Source organism: Ovis aries, chromosome 1 (genome assembly GCF_016772045.2).
Source record: "Ovis aries strain OAR_USU_Benz2616 breed Rambouillet chromosome 1, ARS-UI_Ramb_v3.0, whole genome shotgun sequence".
NCBI lineage: Eukaryota > Metazoa > Chordata > Mammalia > Artiodactyla > Bovidae > Ovis > Ovis aries.
In genome coordinates, this window is record NC_056054.1 from 166,841,580 (window position 1) to 166,860,482 (window position 18,903).

At 38.6% G+C, this 18,903-nt stretch overlaps 1 protein-coding gene across 23 annotated transcripts in view; it reads right to left on the minus strand.

The window, feature by feature from the left end:
* Positions 1 to 18,903, minus strand: part of SENP7 (SUMO specific peptidase 7) — a 164,341-nt gene that overhangs the window by 113,647 nt on the left and 31,791 nt on the right. For all 23 annotated transcript variants that reach the window (XM_060416974.1, XM_042232290.1, XM_060416902.1 and 20 more), the window contains 2 exons: positions 7,090 to 7,142; positions 1,221 to 1,319 (listed from right to left, as the gene is read on the minus strand). Coding sequence is in view for 18 of the 23 variants with exons in the window: in XM_042232290.1 (XP_042088224.1) it covers positions 1,221 to 1,319; positions 7,090 to 7,142 (152 nt within the window). In the remaining 5 variants the exon portion in view is untranslated. The remainder of the gene's footprint in view (positions 1 to 1,220; positions 1,320 to 7,089; positions 7,143 to 18,903) is intronic.

An 18,903-nucleotide genomic window follows, 5' to 3' on the forward strand; every position in this document is an offset into this window, starting at 1 on the left:
AAGACTAGTGTCCTTATAGGAAGAGGAAGAAACTCCAGGGATGTGTGTGCACAGAAAAGAGGCCACATGAGAACACAGCAAGAAGGTGGCCATCTATAAGCCAAGGAAACAGGCCTTAGAGAAAACAACCCTGCCCGCACCTTGATCTTGGACTTCCAGCCTCCAGATCTATGAGAAAATAACTTTCTGTTGTTTAAGCCACCAACCTGCGGTATTTCATTATGTTAGAAATGTAGACCAATAAAACTAGTTGACCAGTATGTATATTCTCAAACAGATAACTGGAAAATCTGAGAAAAAAATTCCAGTTTTAAAACACCGACCATGAGTAGTGCCAGTCAAGAAAAGAAAAAAGAACATATAGAGTGCTATCTTCAGCCTTACTTTGGAGAAGGCAATGGCAACCCACTCCCGCACTCTTGCCTGGACAATCCCATGGACAGAGGAGCCTGGTGGGCTGCAGTCCATGCGGTCATGAAGAGTTGGACACGACTGAGTGACTTCACTTTCACTTTTCACTTTCATGCATTGGAGAAGGAAATGGCAACCCACTCCAGTGTTCTTGCCTGGAGAATCCCAGGGATGGGGGAGCCTGGTGGGCTGCCATCTATGGGGTCACACAGAGTCGAACACGACTGAAGTGACTTAGCAGCAAGCCTTACTTATGAGAACTCTATAGTAATAATTAAAAGTGATAAAATTGGTGCAGATTTATAATCAGGCTATCTTTTAAAATAATTGTGTCACTTTTTACAATATACCCTCTTAAATTTACAGAACAAAAAAAGCAAGGGATTTTAATAAGTTTAGCATTAGCGTTAGTTGCTCAGTCATGTCTGACTCTCTGCAACTCCATGGACTGTGCCTCTAAGCTCTTCTGTGCATGGGATTCTCCAGGCAAGAATACTGGAGTAGGTTGCCATTTCCTTCTCCTTTAATAAGCTTAATATTATCATAAATTTAAAATATAATATATAACAATGAGATTTAAATTTCATGAAGAAAACAACCATGCACAATACACTATTCTTAGATTTAAACTGAAAAAAGACCCTAACCTCAAAGCATGATTTCAACATATGCCAGAAATACATTAATTTAAAACCTGCAATTATGTAATACAAGAAAATAAAAAAAAGAACATGTAAGAAAATAAAAATTTAGCTTTATTAAAATGTTTTAAAACCCCATATACTTATAACAAGAGAGTTTTTATTTACCCCCTGCAAAGAAACATCCCAGTGTTCTGAGCTTCTGAGTTTGGACAGTGGTGACTGAACATGAACATCCTCTGGTTTTGCATTTAATATCTTTGTTATCTGAAACCAAAATGAGAAAATAATTAGTTTAATTGAAATATAAGTAAGAGCTGAATGAGCTAACAGAACCACTACATTACCTGCATTAATATTTTGCTATTACTTTTAAAGAGTTTTAAGTTCTGTGCTTAATTTATCAGTAGTTAAATATGCAGAGAAGGAAATGGCAAACCACTCCAGTGTTCTTGCCTGGAGAATCCCACGGACGGGGGAGCCTGGTGGGCTGCCGTCTATGGGGTCACACAGAGTTGGACATGACTGAAGCGACTTAACAGCAGCAGCGGTAGTTAAATATGATTTTACAAAAAGCCTCTTTCACTCAGTATAAAAGTAGATAAATGAGGTATCACAATAACTACTTAACTACTCTTACTTGCAGTTTCTTCCTCTTCTAATCTCTCAAACACTAACCCCAGAGTTCTCTAATACACAAATCTAATTACGGCTACAATCTTAAACTACAACAATGGTGCCTATTACTTACAGATGTAACTCTTAACAATCTGGGCTCTTTGATGTCACTCACACATCACAAACTTTACACCTTAACCACACTGAGTTTACTCAACCTTCTTGAGGCATACCATCTCTAGACCTCTGTATGTACTGCTCCTTTAACCTAGAATGCTCTTCGCTCTATCTCTCCGCTATTAAATACCTCAGATTCTGCAAAAAATTATTCTTATTCACACAATCGTCACTCCCATACCAGGGCTTTCCTTTCTCTGGGTATTAGTACTTGGTAGTTTGTATTACACATATCATGCTATATTATAATTATTTATCTACATGTTTGTCTTCTTCACCAGACTATGAAGGGACTGAAAGAGTATACTCTGACTTAGTCACCTTTATATTCCAAAGTGAATGGCTTACAAGACACTGAATAAACAAATGAATGGATGGATTGTAGCCACAAGCTTGAAATCATCTGTTTAGAACTTAAATAATTTAACTTTCACATTATAAATCATGGTTAAGCATCAAGTTTAGCTTATTATATAACATAAAATAAGCACTGGGCTTCCAATATAATAAACATCGGGCTTCCCAGGTAGCGCGAGTGGTGAAGAACCCACCTGCCAATGCAGGAGACATAAGAAACATGGGTTCAGTCCCTGGGTCTGGAAGATCCCCTAAAGGAGGGCATGGCAACCCACTCCAGTATTCCTACCCAGAAAATCCCATAGACAGAGGAGCCTGGTGGGCTACAATCCATAGGGTTGCAAAGAGTCAGACATGACTGAAGTGACTCAGCATGCATAATAAGCACTGTATCAACTACAATCAGTAACACCATAAAATGGTTTCAATACGAGTAAAGCAAAAGGGCTTCCCTGGTGGTCCAGTGATTAAGAATCCACCTTGCAATGCAGGGGATACCACTTTGATCCCTGCTCTGGGAAGATCCCACATGCCGTGGGGAAACTAAGCCCATGTGCCAGAACCACTGAGCCTTAGCTCTGGAGCCTGCAAGTCACAACTACTGAAGCCCACACATCCTAGAACCTATGCTCCTCCAGAAGAAAAGCCACCACAATGAAAACCCTGCACACTGCAACTACAGACGAGTCCTCGCTCTAGTGCATCCAGAGAAAGCCTGAATGCAGCAACAAAGACTCAGTGAAGCCAAAAATAAATAGATAAAATTATTTTTAAAAATCTACAAATGGTAAATGCTGAAGAGGGTGTGAAGAGAAAGGAACCCTCCTACACTGCTGGTGGGAATGCAAATTGATATACCTACTAGGAAGAACAGTATGGAGGTTCCTTAAAAAACTAAAACTAGAGCTACCGTATGATTCAGCAATGCCACTCCTGGACATATAACAGAAGAAAACCATACTTTGAAAACATACATGCATCCCAATGTTCACTGCAACACTATTTACAAAAGTTAGTAGGTGGAAGCAACTTAAACGTCCACCAACAGAGGAATCGATAAAGAAGATGTGGTCATATATACAATGGAATATTACTCAGCCATAAAAAAGAATGAAATAGCATTTGCAACAACATGGCAAGAATACACAGAAGAACTATACAAAAAAGATCTTCATGACCCAGATAATCACGATGGTGTGATCACTCACCTAGAGTCAGACATCCTGGAATGTGAAGTCAAGTGGGCCTTAGAAAGCATCACTATGAACGAAGCTAGTGGAGGTGATGGAATTCCAGTTAAGCTATTTCAAATCCTAAAAGATGATGCTGTGAAAGTGCTGCACTTAACATGCCAGCAAATTTGGAAAACTCAGCAGCGGCCACAGGACTGGAAAAGGTCAGTTTTCATTCCAAACCCAAAGAAAGGCAATGCCAAAGAATGCTCAAACTACCGCACAACTGCACTCATTTCATACGCTAGTAAAGTAATGCTCAAAATTCTCCAAGCCAGGCTTCAGCAATACGTGAACCGTGAACTTCCAGATGTTCAAGCTGGTTTTAGGAAAGGTAGAGGAACCAGAGATCAAATTGCCAACATCCGCTGGATCATGGAAAAAGCAAGAGAGTTCCACAAAAACATCTATTTCTGATTTACTGACTATGCCAAAGCTTTTGACTGTGGATCACAACAAACTGTGGAAAATTCTGAAAGAGATGGGAATACCAGACCACCTACCCTGCCTCTTGAGAAACCTATATGCAGGTCAGGAAGCAACAGTTAGAACTGGACATGGAACAACAGACTGGTTCCAAAGAGGAAAAGGAGTACGTCAAGCCTGTATATTGTCACCCTGCTTATTTAACTTCTATACAGAATACATCATGAGAAATTCTGGGCTGGAAGAAGCACAAGCTGGAATCAAGATTGCTGGGAGAAATATCAATAACCTCAGATATGCAGATAACACCACCCTTATGGCAGAAAGTGAAGAGGAACCAAAAAGCCTCTTGATGAAAGTGAAAGAGAAGAGTGAAAAAGTTGGCTTAAAGCTCAACATTCAGTGGCATTCTAACATGTATACTATCATGTAAGAATCGAATCACCAGTCTATGTCTGACGCAGGATACAGCATGCTTGGGGCTGGTGCATGGGGATGACCCAGAGAGATGTTATGGGGAGGGAGGTGGGAGGGGGGTTCATGTTTGGGAATGCATGTAAGAATTAAAGATTTTAAAATTAAAAAAATAACAAAAAATAAATTAAAAAAAAAAAGCTCAACATTCAGAAAACTAAGATCATGGCATCTGGTCCCATTACTTCATGGCAAATAGATGGAGAAACAGTGGAAACAGTGTCAGACTTTATTTCGGGGGGCTCCCAAATCACTGCAGATGGTGACTGCAGCCATGAAATTAAAAGATGCTTACTCCTTGGAAGGAAAGTTATGACCAACCTAGATAGCATATTCAAAAGCAGAGACATTACTTTGCCAACAAAGGTCCATCTAGTCAAGGCTATGGTTTTTCCAGTGGTCATGTATGGATGTGAGAGTTGGACTATAAAGAAAGCTGAGCGCCGAAGAATTGATGCTTTTGAACTCTGGTGCTGGAGAAGACTCTTGAGAATCCCTTGGACTGCAAGGAGATCCAACCAGTCCATCCTAAAGGAGACCAGTCCTGGGTGTTCACTGGAAGGACTGATGTTGAGGCTGAAACTCCTCATGCGAAGAGTTGACTCACTGGAAAAGACTCTGATGCTTGGAGGGATTGGGGGCAGGAGGAGAAGGGGATGAGAGAGGATGAGATGGCTGGATAGCATCACCAACTCAATGCACATGAACTTTTGGGTGAACTCCGGGAGTTGGTGATGGACAGAGAGGCCTGGCATGCTGGACAGGTGATGGACAAGCGTGCTACGATTCATGGGGTCACAAAGAGTCGGACATGAATGAGCGACTGAACTGAACTGGATAGACCTAGAGATGGTTATACTGAGTAAAGTAAGTCAGATAGAGAAAGACAGATATCATATGACATTGCTTATTTGTGGAATCTAAAAAATGGCACAAATGAACCTATTTACAAAACAGGAATAGAGTCAAAGACACAGAAAACAACCTTACAGTTACCAGAGGAGAAAAGGGGTAGGCAGGAAAGATAAACTGTGAGGTTGAGACTGACATATACACACTGTTGTTGTTTGGTTGCTAAGTTGTGTCTGATGCTTTGCGACCCCATGGACTGTAACCCACCAGGCTCCTCTGCCCATGGGATTTCCCAGCAAGAATACTGGAGTGTGTTGCCATTTCCTTCTCCACATATTAGTGGAGGATCGACTATATAGCACAGGAAACTCTACTCAATACTCTGCAATGACCTATATGGGAAAAGAATGTTGAAGAGTGGATATATGAACATATAATTGATTCACTTTGCTGTACACCTAAAACTAACACAACACTGTAAATCAACTATACTCCAATAAAGATTTTTAATTAAATAAATAAATAAAACTGGGTATAGTAGCAAGGTAATGGGCTTCCCAGGTAGCACAGCGGTAAAGAATCTGCCTGCAAATGCAAGAGACGTGGGCTCAATCCCTGGGTCAAGAAGATACCTTGGAGTAGCAAACTGCAAACTGCTCCAGCATCCTTGCCCAGAAAATTCCATGGACAGAGGAGCCTGATGGGCTACAATCTATGGGACTGCAAAGAGTCGGACACACATACACACACAGAAGCAATGTAAAATCTCCTTTTTAACTCCTTTATTTATCTCACTTAAGCTAAATCCAGATTTTTTCCTTTTATTTTTTGCTGCCTGGCATGGCTCGCAGGATCTTAGTTTCTAACCAGAAATTGAACCCAGACCCACAGCAGTGAAATGACAAAGTCCCAACCACTGGACCACCAGGGAATTCACTAAATCCAGAAAATTAAATGAATAAACCACACCCCACAAATCTGAAGTAAGCAAAGGTAGAATAAGAGTACCCAAAGCTACATTCTCTATGTGGTCTTGCAAGGTACTCTTGATTTCACAGCCCTCTTTTATATCTTCTTCTCACTCTTTTTTTCCAAAAACTGTGCCCAATTAAAGTTATTTGCGTACAATTAGAATGCTTCAGAGAAAAGTCACTAATAAATTATTATAATGCAAATCAAGGAACTATGGCATTAAATCACAAAATTCTATAGGAAAAAAGATTATCTTTCTAAAAACAGATTAAATCTTTTTCAACACCTTCTAGGTAGGTAGAAACCTCATTTTGCCTGTTTTGCTATTCCTGGCTTATATGAAAGAAATAAATGAAAAAATATGTTTGAAAAGATATATACCAAATAGTAACTTTCAGCGCATAACTTGAATACAACCCTTCAACATCTACAGTATCATAAATGAATGCACCGGAGGTACTCTAATATATTTGATCATCAAATAAATGAGTATGTTTTATATAAATTTAAAATAATATTTGAAAAGTATACTAGTAAATTTTATAATGATTTAAACAAGGCTGGTCCCAGAAAGGATTTCCTATTTTCTAGTTAACCCTTGATTAATTAGGATATACCACTGGTGGGTCAGATGGTAAAGAAGACCTAAGTTCAATCCCTGAGTCAGGAAGATCCCCTGGAGAAGGAAATGGCTACCCACTCCAGTTATTGTTGCTTGGAGAATTCCCTGGACTGAGAAGCCTGGAGGCCATGAGGTCGAAAAGAGTTGGACATGACTGAATGACTAACACATCCCCCAAAAAACACTGACTAGTTATAGATTTACAGTATTTTCTTTAAAATTTTATTGAAAAGACAAATACCAAAATACTTTAAATATTATTAACTCTAAAGATAATCCAAAAGTTAAGAGCAAAACTAATACATACCTTATGTAACTCTGAAGATGAAGGCTTTTTCCTTTTCCCTTCTGTGACAATTTCTACAAAGACATGATAAAAATTAGCATTTAAGAAACAACAGAACAGAATTAATCCTTTCATAGCTGTCTTCTGTCTTAAAGTAACTTTTCTTGTTAGATTTACAATTTATAATCATACACTTCACAGAACCTGAAGGACTTACATAAAGGTTAAAAATAAACAGAAGAGTAACAGATTCTCATAAAATTTCTTGATTAAACAATATATGTACAATGACAACTGAAATACGATAGGTAACTGACTGTAAGAACTAAGTAAGAAATTCCCTGGCAAAAATCCTAGTATCCGAGAGGTCTTTGATGTATTTTGGTTGAACTGTAAGACTAGATAAATTCTTATAATGGGGAACAAGGGGGCTATGGGAGAGGAGAGCAGAGGGTAAGGGCTACATATCTAAGCATCTATGCAAAAGAAAACAGCTTAGATCTTTCCTCACCATTTTTCAGACTTCCTAACGGATGTTCTTTGTTTCGTTTTTTTTTTTTAATTTATTTTTCTAACTGAAGGATAATTGATTGACAGAATTTTGTTGGTTTCTGCCAAACATCAACATGAATGATTCTTTTATTCAGTCAGCAAATACGTATTGAATGTTTATCATGTGCCTGGCACTGTGCCAGCCAGTAGGTATTGGGTAGTGAGCAAATTTAACACAGTTTAAGTCTTCCTGGAACTTACAATTCACTGGAATTTCTCACAAATTTCATAATAAAAATCAATCATAGAGATCCACACATATGTGGTCACTTATTTAAGACAAATACACCCCCTGCAATTCAGTGAGGAAGGAATGATCTTTTCCATGAGTAATGCTGAAGCAATTTTATAACAAAATGATGTAAACAAATAAATAATAAACATATTATAGACAAAAATTATTTATAAATGGATCAAAGATTTAAATGTCAAAGACAAATAAAGCTTCTAGAATAAAAACGAAGGGAACATAGTCATGATCTTGGGGTTGGTAAGGATTTTTCCAACAAGATTCAAGTAGTACTAATCATAAAGGAAAAGATTAATAAACTCAACTTCATTAAAATTAAAAACTTTTGTTCACCAAATCTCATCACTGAATGAGAAAGCACACTGCAAAATGGAAGAAGATGATTTATGACACAGTTATCTATGTACAGCATGATGACTATAGCTAATACTGTGTAATACATGTATCTGTCAAAGGATTCATAACCAGAATACATAAAGAACTTCTACAAAGCAAAGGCAAGACAACCCAGTGTTCACAATGGGCAAAACCCTCGAATAGGTACTTCATAAAAAATTTTAAAAAGTCCAAATGGCCAATAAACATATGAAGTATCTACTCATTATTCAGTTCAGTTCAGTAACTCAGTCGTGTCCGACTCTTTGCAACCCATGAATTGCAGCATGCCAGGCCTCCCTATCCATCACCAACTCCCAGAGTTCACTCAGACTCACGTCCATCTAGTCAGTGATGCCATCCAGCCATCTCATCCTCCGTCGTCCCCTTCTCCTCCTGCCCCCAATCCCTCCCAGCATCAGAGTCTTTTCCAATGAGTCAACTCTTAGCATGAGGTGGCCAAAGTACTGGAGTTTCAGCTTCAGCATCATTCCCTCCAAAGAAATCCATAAAGTACCTCAATTTCATTATTACTAGGGAAAAGTGAAAGTGAAAGTGAAGTCACTCAGTTGTGTCCGACTCTTTGCAACCCCGTGGACTGTAGCCCACCAAGCTCCTCCGTCCATGGGATTCTCCAGGCAAGAATACTGGAGTGGGTTGCCATTTCCTTCTCCAGGGGATCTTCCCAACCCAGGGATCGAACCCAGGTCTCCCACATTGCAGGCAGACGCTTTAACCTCAGAGCCACCAAGCTAAAATATCAATAGAACATCATTTACCCTTGTAAAATTAAAAAGACAAACAATATCAAGGTTTTTTTTAACAATATCAAGAATTGGTAATTGGTCATATTCTATATGACTAGAAGTCTCACATACTGCTGTGTGAGGGTAAATGAATACATCTACTTTGTCAGTCAGTATCTTCTAAAGTTAGACACCTGCTTACTTAATGTCCAACAATAACATTAATAGATATTTAACCAAAAGAAATGAGTGACTATACCTCTAAAAGGCATAAAAATGCTATCCTATAAAACAGGCATGTATAAAAATGCTATCTTTGTTCTTAATGACGAAACCTAAAAACAATCCAAATATCCATCACAGGAGCAAGAATAGACCTTTGTATACAATAGAAAACTACATGAACAAAATTTTTTATACAATAGAAAATTACATAGTAATAAAAAGAATGAATAACTGCTATGCACAATATGAATACATCTCACAGACATTTATGTGGAATTCAAGAATGGGTAAAACAAATCTACAATGATATTAGTTAGGATGGTACAAGTACCCAAACAGGGAGACAACTAACTCACTGGGACAGGATGCAAGTTAGTCTTCTGAGATGCTCAAAATGTTCCAATCTTGAACTATGTGATAGTTATACAGGTTTATGTATACAAGTATAAAAAGTCATCAAACATCAAAGACATGGTACTGTGTCACATGTAATTGTTTGCTCACTAAGTTGTGTCTGACTCTTTGCGACCCTGCAGACTGCAGCAAGCCAGGCTCCTGTCACCTTGAATATCTCCCAGAGTTTGCTCAAATTTATGTCCATTGTGTCAGTGATGCTATCTAACCATCTAATCTTCTGCTACCCCCTTCTCCTTTTGCCTTCAATCGTTCCCAGCATTAGGGTCTTTTCCTATAAGTGGGTTCTTCACATTAGGTGGACAAAGTATTGGAGCTTCAGCTTTGGCAACAGTCCTTCCAAGGACTTTTCAGGGTTGATTTTCTTAAGGATTAACTGGTTTTATCTCCTTGCTATCCAAGGGACTCTGAAGAGTCTTCTCCAGCACCACAATTCAAAAGCATCAATTCTTCAGGACTCAGTCTTTTTGAATGGTCCAACTCTCAAAACCATACATGACTACTGGAAAAACCATCAGTCAGTCAGTTTAGTCGTGTCCGACTCTTTGTGACCCATGAATCGCAGCACGCCAGGCCTCCCTGTCCATCACCAACTCCCAGAGTTCACTCAGACTCACGTCCATCGAGTCCGTGATGCCATCCAGCCATCTCATCCTCTGTCGTCCCCTTCTTCTCCTGCCCCCAATCCCTCCCAGCATCAGAGTCTTTTCCAATGAGTCAACTCTTCGCATGAGGTGGCCAAAGTACTGGAGTTTCAAAGAAATCCCAGGGCTGATCTCCTTCAGAATGGACTGGTTGGATCTCCTTGCAGTCCAAGGGACTCTCAAGAGTCTTCTCCAACACTACAGTTCAAAAGCATCAATTCTTCGGTGCTCAGCTTTCTTCACAGTCCAACTCTCACACCCATACATAGATTTGACTAATCGGAACTTTATCAGCAAAGTGATGTCTCTGCTTCTTAATACACTGTCTAGGTCTGTCAAAGCTTTCCTTCCATGGGGCCAGTGTCTTAATTTCATGACTGCAGTCACCGACCTCAGTGATTCTGTAACCCAAGAAAAGAAAATCTGTCATTGCTTCTACTTTTCCCCTTTCTATCTGCCATGAAGTGATGGGAGCGGATGCCATGATCTTAATTGTTTAATGTTGAGTTTTAAGTTAGCTTTTTCACTCTCTTCTTTCACTTTCACCAAGAGGCTCTTTACTTCCTCTTCACTTTCTGCCATTAGAGTGGTACCATCTGCATATCTGACATTGTTGACATTTCTCCTGGTAATCTTGATTCCAGCTTGTGATTCATCCAGCCCAGCATTTCACATGATGTACTCTCCATATATGTTAAATAAACAAAGTATCAATATACAGCCTTGTTGTACTCCTTTCACAATTTTGAACCAATCCATTGTTTCATGTCCAGTTCTAACTGTTGTTTTTCTTGACCCACTTACAGGTTTCTCAGGAGGCAGGTAAGGTTGTGGGGTATTCCCATTTCTTTAACAATTTCCACAGTTTGTTGTGATCCACACAGTCAAAGGCTTTAATGTAGTCAGTGAAGCAAAAACAGATGTTTTTCCTGGACTTCCCTTGCTTTCTCCATGATACAATGAATTTGATCTCTGTTTCCTCTGACTCTCCAAAACCTAGCTGGCATATCTGGAAGTTCTCAGTTCACACACTGCTGAAGCCTAGCTTGAACAATTGAGGATAACCTTGCCAGCATGTGAAATGAGAGCAACTGTACCACAGTTCGAACATTTTTTGGCATCACCCTTCCTTGGGATTGGAATGAACACTGACCTTTTCCAGTCTTGTGGTCACTGCTGAGTTTTCCAAATTTGCTGATATATATTGAGTACAGTACTTTAACAGCATCATCTTTTAGGATTTTAAATAGATTAGCTGGAATTCCATCATATCCACTCACTTTGTTCATAGTAACACTTCCTAAGACCCACCTGACCTCACATTCCAGGATGTCTGGCTCTCAGTGAGTGACCATACCCTCATGGTTATCTGGGTCATTAAGACATTTTCTGTATAGTTCTTCTGTATATTCTTGCCACCTCTTCTTAAGATCTTCTGCTTCTGTTAGGTCTCACCATTTCTGTTCTTTATCATGCCCTTCCTTGCAAGAAATGTTGCCTTGGTATCTTCAACTTTCTTGAAGAGATCTCCAATGTCCCCATTTTACTGTTTTCCTCTATATCTTTGCATTGGTCATTTAAAAAGGCCTTCTTATCTCTCCTTGCTATTCTCTGGAACTCTGAATTCAGTTGGGTGTATCTTTCCCTTTCTCCCTTGCTTTTCACTTATCTTCTTTTCTCAGCTATTTGTAAAGCCTCCTACAACAACCACCTCCTACATTTCTTTTTCTTTAGGATGGTTTTGGTCACTGCCTATTGTACAATGTTATGAACCTCTGTTCACAGTTCTTCAAGCACTCTCTCTACCAGATCTAATCCCTTGAATCTATTCATCACCTTCAAGGATTTGATTTAGGTCATATTTGAATGGCCTATTGTTTTTTCCTCTTTCTTCTTTTAAGCCTGAATTTTGCAATAAGGAACTCATGATCTGAGCCACGATCAGCTCCAGGTCTTGTTTTTATTGACTGTATAGATCCTCTCATTTTTCACTGCAAAGAACATCATCAATCTGATTCCAGTACTGACCATCTGGTGATGTCCATGTGTAGAATCATCTCTTAGGTTGCTGGAAATGGGTGTTTGCTATGATCATGTTTTCTGATAAAACTGTTAGCCTTTACCCTGCTTCATTCTGTACTGCAAGGCCAAACTTGCTTGTTATTCTGGGTATCTCTTGACTTCCTACTTTTGCATTCCAGTCCCCTGTGATGAAAAGGATATCTTTTTTTTTTTTTTTTTTTTTTTTGGTGTTAGTTCTACGAGAACTTGTAGGTCTTCCTAGAACCGTTAAATTTCAACTTCTTTGGCATCAGCGGTTAGGGGACAGACCTCTGTTGTTTTTCAGGTTGCACCAAAGTACTGCATTTTGAACTCTTCTGTTGACTATGAAGGCTACTCCATTCCTTCCAAGGAATTCTTGCCTACAGTGGTAAATACAATGGTTGTCTAAATTCACCCATTACCATCCATTTTAATTCGCTGATTTCTAAGATGTTGATATTCTCTCTTGCCATAACCTGCTACCATGTCCAGTTTACCTTGATTCATGGACCTAATATTCCAGGTTCCTATGCAATATTGTTCTGTACAACATAGGACTTAACTTTCACCACCAGACACATCCACAACTGAGCGTCATTTCCACTTTGGTCCAGCTGCTTCATTCTTTCAGGAGCTATTCATAATTCCCCTCTGCTCTTTCCCAGTAGCAATATACTATTGACACCTTCTGACCTTGGGGGCTTATCTTCCAGAGACATATCTTTTTGCCTTTTCATACTGTCCACGGGGTTCTGCAAGCAAGACTACTACTGTGGACTTTGATTTCTTACTCCAGTGAACCACCTTCTGTCAGACCTCTTCAGTACGACCTGTCCATCCTGGGTGGCCCTGCACCCATGGCTCACAGCTTCCTTGAGTTTGCTGTGACCATGAAGAAACTATATGTAATACCTCAACTTAATAATTAAAAAACTTTAAAAGTAACAGTTATAACAAATGGGCTATAGCTTATCCAGAAATCTATATACCTGAAACAATTTATCTCATTTCATAAAAATAGTGTGAGTTTCATCAAATGCATTTCCTAGAGTAATCACTGATATAAAAATCATTTTAACTTCTATACTTAAGCTTTTGATAATTTTAAACAATTGTCAATAAAGTAGCACTTCTTAAACTGCCAAAAACAAGTAACATTTAAGTAAATGTTAAGAACTTCTTTAAAAAAATAGAAAGAAAGCCTTTCCTATATAAATTCAATTTCTAGTCAATTTTCAACTTAATATATAGGGCTTCCCTGGTGGCTCAGTGGTAAAGAATCTGCCTGCCACTGCAGGAGACACGGGTTTAATCCCTGATTCAGGAAGATGCCGCAGGGCAAATTAAGCCCATGCGCCAAAAATACTGAGATGAGACTATAGAACTCAGGAGCCACAACTACTGAGGCCAGGTGCTACAACTACTGAACCCCGAGCACCAGAGCCTGTGCTCCACAAGAAGAGAAGCCAGTGCTGAGAAGTTCATGCTCTGCAGCAAGAGTAGCCCCTATTTGCCACAACTAGAGAAAAGCCTGTGCAGCAACGAAGACCCAACACACCCAAAAATAAATAAACATTTTTTAACAAAAAATATACTTTTAAAGTAATACAAGTTGCTTAAATCGAAGTTTATACATTTTTGCATATTTCTTTTAATTAATACTATTGTGATTTCCCAAAATTTTAGAGGTTTTTATAACTGAGTTGTTCCAACCTATAAAAGATTGGTTGGAATATTTTAATAAACATATGAGGTACCTCTACTTGTGACTGTCTAATATAACACAGTGCTCAAGAATAAAATTATTAAAGCCAGAAAACCTAAATTTATATTTTGGCTTACTAGTTGTGACTTCCCTGAGACTCAACTGCATCCACGCATGCTTAGTAGTATCCAACTCTTTGGGACCCCATAGACTGTAGCCCACCAGGTTCCTCGGCCCATGGAGTTTTGCAGGCAAGAATACTGGAACAGGTTGTCATTTCCTAATCCAAAGACTCAGTTTCTCATCTCTAAAAAGGGGAGTATATCCAGCTTTTCAATTGCTAAGATTAAAGTGAGATAGGCTAATCTCCCCCAAAAAATAAAAGCAAAAATAAATAAATGGGACCTAATCAAACTTAAAAGCTTTTGCACAGCAAAGGAAACCATCAACAAAATGAAAAGACACCTATGGAATGGGAGAAAATATTTGCAAACAACATGACTGATAAGAGCTTAATTTCCAAAATATACAAACAGCTCATATAACTCAATATTAAAAAAACAAAAACAAAAACAAAAAACAATCAAACTATGGGCAGACAATCTAAGTAGACATTTCTCCAAAGAAGACATACAGATGGCCAAAATCACTTAACATTGCTAATTAATAGAGAAATGCAAATCAAAACCACAATGACATATCGCCTCACGCCAGTAAGAATAAGTATCATCAAAAAGGCTACAAATAATAAATGCTCGAGAGAGTGCAGAGAAAAGGGAACCCTCCTACACTGTTGGTGGGAACTTAAATTGGTACAGCCACTATGAAATACAGCATGGGGGTTCCTTACAAAACTAAAAATAGAGCTACCATGATTCAGTAAACCCACTCCTGGGCATATATCCAGAAAAGATGGAAATCCAAAAAGATACAAGCAACCCCAGTGTTCACAGCAGCACTATTTATAAGAGTCAAAACATGGAAGCAAACTACATGTCTGTCAACAAGTAAATGGATAAAGATAAAATGGATAAATGGATAAATATTCCACACACATAATGGAATATTACCATAAAAATGAAATACTACCATTTGCAGCAACATAAAAGGACCTAGAGACTGTCATACTAAGTCAAACAAGTCAGAAAAAGATAAACATGACATGATATCACTTGAATGTGGAATCTAAAAGGTAATACAAAAGAATCTATATACAAAACAGAAATGAGACTTATAGACATGGAAAACAAAGTTACGGTTATTAAAAGGGAAAGGAAGGGCAGGAGAGAATAAATTATGAATATGGGATTAGCAGGGCAAAGGCTAATAGAGTTTGGCCAAGAGAACGCACTGGTCATAGCAAACACTCTCTTCCAACAACATAAGAGAAGACTCTACACATGGACATTACCAGATGGTCAACAACAAAATTAGACTGATTATATTCCTTGCAGACAAAGATGGAGAAGTTCTATATAGTTAGCAAAAACAAGCCCAGGTGCTGACTGTGGCTCAGACCGTGAACTCCTTTCTCCAAATTGAGACTGAAATTAAAGAAAGTAGGGAAAACCACTAGGCCATTCAGGTATGACCTAAATCAAATCCCTTACGATTATACAGCGGAAGTGAGAAATAGATTTAAGGGACTAGATCTGATAGACAGAGTGCCTGATGAACTATGGACAGAGGTTCATGACATTGTACAGGAGACAGGGATTAAGAACATCCCCAAGGAAAAAAAATGCAAAAAAGCAAAATGGCTGTCTGGGGAGGCCTTACAAATAGCTGTGAAAAGAAGAGAAGCGAAAGGCAAAGGAGAGAAGGAAAGATATACCCATTTGAATGCAGCGTTCGAAAGAATAGCAAGTAGAAATAAGAAAGCCTTCCTCAGTGATCAGTGCAAAGAATTAGAGGAAAATAATAGAATGGGAAAGACTAGAGATCTCTTCAAGAAAATCTGAGATACCAAGGGAACATTTCATGCAAAGATGGGCACAATAAAGTACAGAAACGGTATGGACATAACAGAAGCAGAAGATATTAAGAAGAGGTATCAAGAATACACCAAAGAACTATACAAAACAGATCTTCATGACCCAAATAATCATCATGGTGTGATCACTCACCTAGAGCCAGACATCCTGGAATGTGAAGTCAAGGAGCCTTAGGAAGCATCACTACAAACAAAGCTAGTGGAGGTGATGGAATTCCACTTGAGCTAGTTCAAATCCTAAAAGATGATGCTGTGAAAGTGCTGCAAATCTGTCAACATGTCAGCAAATTTGGAAAATTCAACAGTGGCCATAGGACTGGAAAAGGTCAGTTTTCATTCCAATCCCAAAGAAAGGCAATGCCAAAGAATGCTCAAACTACTACACAACTGCACTCATCTCACATACTAGCAAAGTAATGCTCAAAATTCTCCAAGCCAGGCTTCAACTGTACATGAATCATGAACTTCCAGATGTTCAACCAGGATTTAGAAAAGGCAGAGGAACCAGAGATCAAATTGCCAACACCCGTTGGATCATTGAAAAAGCAAGAACAGTTCCAGAAAAACATTTATTTCTGCTTTATTACTATGTCAAAGCCTTTGACTGTGTGAATCACAACAAACTGTGGAAAATTCTGAAAGAGATGGGAATACCAGCCCACCTGACCTGCCTCTTGAAAAATCTTTACGCAGGTCAGGAAGCAACTGTTAGAGCTGGATATAGAACAGTAGACTGGTTCCAAATACAGAAAGGAATACATCAAGGCTGTATATTGTCACCCTGCTTACTTAACTTATATGCGGAGTACATCATGAGAAACGCTGGGCTGGAAGAAGCACAAGCTGGAATCAAGATTGCCGGGAGAAATATCAATAACCTCAGATACACAGAGGACACCACCCTTATGGCAAAAAGCAAAGAACTAAACAGCCTCTAGATGAAAGTGAGAGGAGAGTGAAAAAGTAGGCTTAAAGCTCAACATTCAGAAAACTAAGATCATGGCATCCAGTCCCATTACTTCATGGCAAATAGATGGGGAAACAGTGGAAAAAGTGAGAGACTATTTTTTTCGGCTCCCAAATCACTGCAGATGGTGACTGCAGCCATGAAATTCAAAGACGCTTGCTTCTTAGAAGAAAAGTTATGACCAACCTACACAGCATATTAAAAAGGAGAGACATTACTTTGCCAACAAAGGTCCATCTAGTCAAAGCTATGGTTTTTCCAGTAGTCATGTATGGATATGAGAGTTGAGCTATAAAGAAAGCTGAGTGCTGAAGAATCAATGCTTTTGAACTGTGATGTTGGAGAAGACTCTTTGGGAGTCCTCTGGAATTCAAGGAGATCCAACCAGTCCATCCTAAAGGAAATCAGTCCTGAATATTCACTGGAAGGACTGATGCTGAAGCTGATGGAAGAACCGATACACTGGAAAAGACCCTGATGCTGGGAAAGATTGAAGGGGGGAGGAGAAGGGGACGACAGAGGATGAGATGGTTGGATGGCATCACCGACTCAGTGGGTTTGAGTAAACTCCTGGAGTTGGTGATGGACTGGGAGGCCTCGCGTGCTGCAGTCCGTGAGGTCGCAGTCGGATACGACTGCGCAACTGAACTGAACTACTGAACTGAACTGATGGGATTAACGGACACAAACTACTATACATAAAATAATTAAGCAATAAGGATTTACTGTATAACCAAAGGAGAAATATTCACAAGCATTTAGTATATGACACAGGAAATAACATTCAATATCTTATAACATAATGGAAAATAATCTAAAACATATATATATACACACACATACACACTATATATATAGCTGAATCACTGTGCTGGACACCTGAAACTTACACAATATTGTAAACCAACTATACTTCAAAATAAAGTGAGATTGTCTATATTAAAATATTTAGATTATATCTGGCAAATAGTATAAAATATGTATAAGAAATAACATTATTTTATACTAAAATATCCCTCTTTAAGAAACATTAATGCATTTGTATTAGCATATAGAAAAATGCTAGTTATCCCATTCTAAATATATATATTCTTTACATATACAAGTTAAATAATTAGAAAGCGTGACTTTTTCCCAAGTAGTTTGTGGAGCCATTCATTCACTTATTTATTCCCTAAACGTTTATTTTAAATAACAATAATTTCCATTGCCAGGCACTATGCTAAATACTTTACTCACATTATTTTATTTTTCAGTAATGGAATTATCACCATTTTATAGATGAAGATGTTAGGTTTGAATAAGCTAAATAACTTGCCCAAGGTCGCCATGTTAATCTATCCCTGGTCTGAGTCCAGAGTTGGTATTGTTAACCAGCACACTCTAGGTATGCTGGATGCTATGGGGATAAAAAATAAGACAGTCCCTGTCACAGGGTTAACAGGATAACAGCAGAGATTAAACAATTCAGCAGCTAGAATAGATGATGGAATCTGGTAAGCTTACATAAAAAGTACAGAGAACTTTGAAGTTCAAAATTAGGAATATTTTTTCTAATTTTGAATTATTTTTTGAAATATTTTTAAGTTTGAGTTAATTAGGAGATAGTTCTTAAAAGGCACAGTTGAACTGGATTTTGAAGTAAGTTTTGGATAATCAGTTTTAGATAGGCAGAAATAGGTGGGAGCACAGTGCGATGCTAAGTGCAGCCAAACAGTGAATTACCAACATAGGGACAGCAGGTCCCCTACATATGAACCTTCAAGTCATGAACTTTCAAAGATGCAATATGCACTTGCATGTCCAAACTCGTAAGTTACTGCACATGTCTGGTGCATACTGTCACACGCCTGCATCCTCTACAAGTGGCCGTGTTCTTGTGTACTTTACAGTATATAGAACAGCATCTTTAATTCAAGTC